This window comes from Notamacropus eugenii, chromosome 1, assembly GCF_028372415.1.
Source record: "Notamacropus eugenii isolate mMacEug1 chromosome 1, mMacEug1.pri_v2, whole genome shotgun sequence".
In the NCBI taxonomy this organism is placed as follows: Eukaryota; Metazoa; Chordata; class Mammalia; order Diprotodontia; family Macropodidae; genus Notamacropus; species Notamacropus eugenii.
This window is the reverse complement of record NC_092872.1, coordinates 66,801,826-66,806,491: the sequence shown is the minus strand read 5'-3', so window position 1 is coordinate 66,806,491 and position 4,666 is coordinate 66,801,826. Positions and strand designations below refer to the sequence as shown.

The 4,666-nt window shown below is 51.5% G+C and overlaps 1 protein-coding gene across 1 annotated transcript; it reads right to left on the bottom strand.

Annotated features, from left to right (window-relative positions):
- Positions 1–2,733: 2,733 nt before the first annotated feature.
- On the bottom strand, positions 2,734–4,047 carry FOXB2 (forkhead box B2). The gene has a single exon (XM_072638213.1). It carries the CDS (start codon positions 4,045–4,047, stop codon positions 2,734–2,736), a length of 1,314 nt encoding a protein of 437 aa, XP_072494314.1.
- Positions 4,048–4,666: the final 619 nt, after the last annotated feature.

The window sequence follows — 4,666 nt, the reverse complement described above, 5'->3', positions numbered from 1 at the left end:
AGAAACAGGACTCTGTTACCCTCCTCCCCTCCTCCTATGTCTATTCTCTGACCAAGGTAGGTATCCCAAGTTCGAAAGCCCGGGAAGTCGGTCTCTTCAGATGGTTCAGTTGACCTGGGGAGTATGCATTTAATTTGCTACAAGTTTGCAGGTTTCTGTGGCAAATTCCATTCAGTAGCTCAAGGATGGATGCAAAACCCAGCAGGGATGGGTTCTAAGCTATGAAGCCTAAGCTTTACTCTCCTTGACCCCACGGGAAAACCCACTGGACTTCGGGTTTCTGGATAGTTGTGGTGGAGACTAGCGAGCAGCTAGCGCGCAACAGGTCAGGCTGGTCCAACCAAGTCAGTGAGCAACACCTTGCTAAAAACCACCGAGGAGAAGCAACACGGTCTAGACGCCGAACTTCCCGGCCCGACAAAACGAGGTTGAAGAAATATTTCTCTTTCAAGCCCCGGAAAAAGGATGAAAAAGTAGATGCGGTGAAACAGATAAAGGAGCCAAGAGCGATCTCCATTTTTCCCAGTTCTGGGCCCGCGTCCCGCCCCGCCCCCTCCTCTCAGCCCATACACTCAAATGCATTGGCAAACAAAAATAGAGACAGAAGGAAGGTTTCCTGTGGTAGAGTGCTTTCCCCCTCCCCCCTTCTTAGAGTCTCCAACTCACTTTCTTTTCCCCTTCAATACCCAAAGACTTCAGCAAAGGGAAGGCGGTGTGTGTGGGCGAGGGTGGGCTCAGGTGGGGCAAGATTGTCGTCGGACCAGATTCAATCAAAGCTACTTTTCCAAATCTCTGCGCTGAGAAGCTCTTTTGAGTTCAATGAAAAAGAGAAATAGAATGGGGGAACGGTTGAGGAGCGTAAGCAATTTTGAGAAACGATAAAGGGGGGATAAAATAGGTGTATGGAAAGGCACTTTCTTTAATAGAAGTCTCAGGTTCCTGAGCTCTCTCTTCCCCACAATTGAGATGCAAGCCCCTTCCAGTTTCCGTCACAGAAATTGAGGTTTACACAGACCAGTCGTCCAAGGCGCTCATTCACGCCTTTTAAGAAGTGAAACACCAGAAGCAGCAGAGAAGCAAAGCCAAGGAGAAGTTTTAATAGACAACACTGGCGTACAACATAGGCAGACATTAACCTGTCACAATGTCACAACCCGAATGAGGTGGATTAAAGAAGCTAAAGACAACTTGTTCGTAAAAAGGGCAGCAGCTGTCCACCACCACTCGCAGGCCCTCGCCTTTGTTTTTCCTCCACCTAAAGTTTGTTTTGAATAAAGTGCTATGCCTGTGGTTTGAAGAAAAGAAAACAAGTAAAACAAACATCAAAGTTTCCCCCCCCCCCCCCCCCCACCTTTCCCATTCGCTAGTTTAAACTGGAAACCTCATTGGAAGGAGATTCACACCAAACAACACATAAAATATCAAATTTGTGTGAGCGATCAAAGGTGATGGGGAAAGCATCACTCGTTTCTCGGTTTTATGTTTTGTTTTGTTATTTTGTCTGCATAAGGTGTAAAAAGGAAAAGCCAAAAGGCGGTTCTGCCTGTTTAAAGAACAGCTGGACCGAATTACATTGCAAATTTGTCTTCCTTGGTCGAAGATAAGAAAAAAACAAAACAGCCAACGTGTTTCATGGAGACCTGTGAAATATAGCATTCACAGACGGGAATTAAGCTTGAAAATCCATTTTTTTAAAAAAAAATATAAGTAGGATTTCAAGATCTCAGATTGCGCTCCGAATTCTTAAAGGGATATCTTGGATTTTAAAAATTCACCTACTGTCTGAAGTTCTTGTTTCTCTGTTTCACATGAGTTTTATTTCTTCCAACTTTCCTTCTGGAATCGGGGCTTTTACTTTTTAATCCCACGTAGCTCCCCATTGTGTAGGCTAATTCCTTTAGCTGCTCTTCCCACCCTTCCAAGCCCCCCTGGAAAGAGAGCTGAGAAACTCAACTGACTTTCCCAAAGATACTTTGTGTTCTTTTAAAAGAAAGTATGGGCTTTATTAAAAAGACTTGAATTGGTCTTCTCCCTACCTCTACACCCAGGCTCAAGGGAACGAAGGCAAGGGAATAAACTAGGGAAAATACATTTCCCTCTCTATAGTGAGATATTTTTATTTGACTAATTTTACCTTGGATATTTATGATACACCACTAAACAGGTTCAGGATAAGGCCACTTGGTAGCCTTATCTATTTTTCACTTTCAGTCTGGATTTCTTCACGTTGGTTTTAAAACTCAAGACCTGGCCCATCCTGAGCCTCAGGAACTTTTACATGGTCCAGGGAAGGACAATTGAATCCAGTTTAGCACAGAATAAAGCTTTTCCCTACCACCTTGTCTTCGCTCTCTTTCCACATAACTTATTTATATTTATAGAATTAATAACAATAGAAACTCTTACCTGAAAATTGGCTCTCAGTAATCTGATTGTACAACATAGTATAAACACTGACACAAAAGTGTTATATTTATTAAAACCCTTATAAGCATCCACTTTGTTTAAATACATTCTTAGTTCAAAATTTCTCTCTCTCTCTCTCTCTCTCTCTCTCTCTCTCTCTCTCTCTCTCTCTCTCTCTCTCTCTCTCTCTCTCTCTCTCTCTCTCTCCCTCCCTCTTTCCTTTCTACTTAGTGGTCTGCTTTTCCCTACTGGAAGAAGAGGGGAGTCCTGCCTGCCAGTCCAATGTCTCTGAATGACTTCACTTTTCCCCTCCCTTGCTCGTATGTCTTAAGAATGCACTAGGACAGAATGTAAGGAACTGCCCTTGTTCTCCGCCGAACTGGGGGGAGTCTGCTCCAGTAGAGTGGAAGCCGGAGAGGCTGCTGCAGAAGGGCAGATGGGTGGAAGAGGCGGCGGCGGTGGCGCGTTGACCGACAGTGCGGGTGGCAGGGCCGCTACAGGTGGCAGGGCCGGGGTGGGCTTGATAGGGACGGGTACTGCAGGCAGAGTCTGTCCAGGAGGGTGGCACAGAGTCTTAACTGGCACGCCAAATGCTCCGTAATCTGGGCCCACTGGCACCCCAGCGGCTGCAGCAGCGGCTGCTGCCGCAGCTACCGAGTCCATGACCCCGACGTGCGGCCACATGGAGCTGACCACGTTGCTGAGCTGGCTGGGCACGGGGTAGCCAAGATGATGCATCACCGACGCCAAGGGCAGGCCGCCCGCCTGGATCACTCCCTTGTAGTCCCTGCCGATGATGTTCTCGATGGCGAATGGATGCTTGAATCCCGAAGACGAGGCTGCAGCCGCGGCCGCTGCCGCTGCTGCCGAGCCCAGCCCATAGGGGGGAAACTGAGAGAGCCTGCCCACGCTGCCCACTGCCGCGGCCGCAGCTGCCGCTGCAGCCGCCGCTACAGCTGCTGCCTCCTGCATCTTGCCCGGGTGCGACTGGGGTTGCGGTTGCGGCAGAGGTGGCTGCGGTTGTGGCTGCGGCTGTTGCTGCTGGGACTGGAGGTGCGTCGACTGCGCGGGCTGCGGGGCAGGAGCAGGCTGCTGCTGGTGGAAGTAGTGCACCATATGGGGGGGCGGCGGCTGCGGAGGGTGGTGATGGTGATGGTGAGCTGAGGGATGGTGGTGGTGATGGTGGTGGTGGTGGTGGTGCGGGTGGTGAGGGTGGTGCGGATGAAGGTGCCCCCCAGGTCCCGCTCCCCCTGCGCCCTTGGCCGCCGCCGTGCTCCCCGGGTGCAAGTGCGGGTGGTCGGCGCGCAGCACCTTGAAGCGCTTGCGACGCCGCAGGAAACTTCCGTTCTCAAACATGTCCCCGCAGTCGGGGTGCAGCGCCCAGAAACTGCCCTTGCCTGGCTGGTCGGGTCGCCGCGGGATCTTGATGAAGCAGTCGTTGAAGGAGAGGTTGTGGCGCAGACTGTTTTGCCAGCGCTGCGTGTGCTCCCGGTAGTAGGGAAAGCGCTCCATGATGAACTTGTAGATATCGCTCAGGGGCAGCATCTTCTCAGCTGAATGCTGGATGGCCATAGCGGTCAGCGAGATGTAAGAGTAGGGCGGCTTCTGGTCGCTGTACGAGCTCTTCCCCGGACGAGGCATTGCCCCCTCCACCCTCCCTCCCACCCCCTCTGGACCTCAGCACCTCCCTCTTCCTCCACCCTCCCCCTCCCTTAACCCTCACCCCACTTACCCCCACCTTGTCTGCCTTCCTTTTCCACCCCTTCCCCCTATCCCCAGCCTCCTCTAGTCGGTCCCTCTCTCGTTCTCTTGCCTGGCTTCTCTAGGATGCCCACTCCTCTCTCGGACTCCGGCGGCAACTCTGGGCTTACAGGTTGCCAACTTTTTGCCCCGACGGTGGCGATCAAGGCCCCTATGTCCCGACTGGAGCACGCCAGCTTTACCACCCCACCCTCACCCCACCCCACCTCCCTCTTCTAGGTTCCTGGAGTCGATGAGAAGTTGAGACGTAGAACTCGGTGGTGCACGGGGTAGTGACGGTGCAGAAAGTGAAGAGGATCTCTCCACTCCTCTTCAACAAACGCACCACCACGGTTTTCCCCTCAGTAGTTGGAAAGAAAGCAGATTTTCAAGCCAGTAAAGGAGAGGGAGTAGGGCAAGAGACGAAAGAAATCTCGTTCCCTTTGTAAAGATCCAGACGTCCAAACCGACTTTTCAAACCCCGACTCTCCAGCACAGTCTCGGCTCAGGCCCCAAAACT

Bases quoted from the DNA above. Each gene is read 5' to 3' on its own strand.
- FOXB2 (XM_072638213.1), bottom strand. From the start codon at position 4,047: ATGCCTCGTCCGGGGAAGAGCTCGTACAGCGACCAGAAGCCGCCCTAC.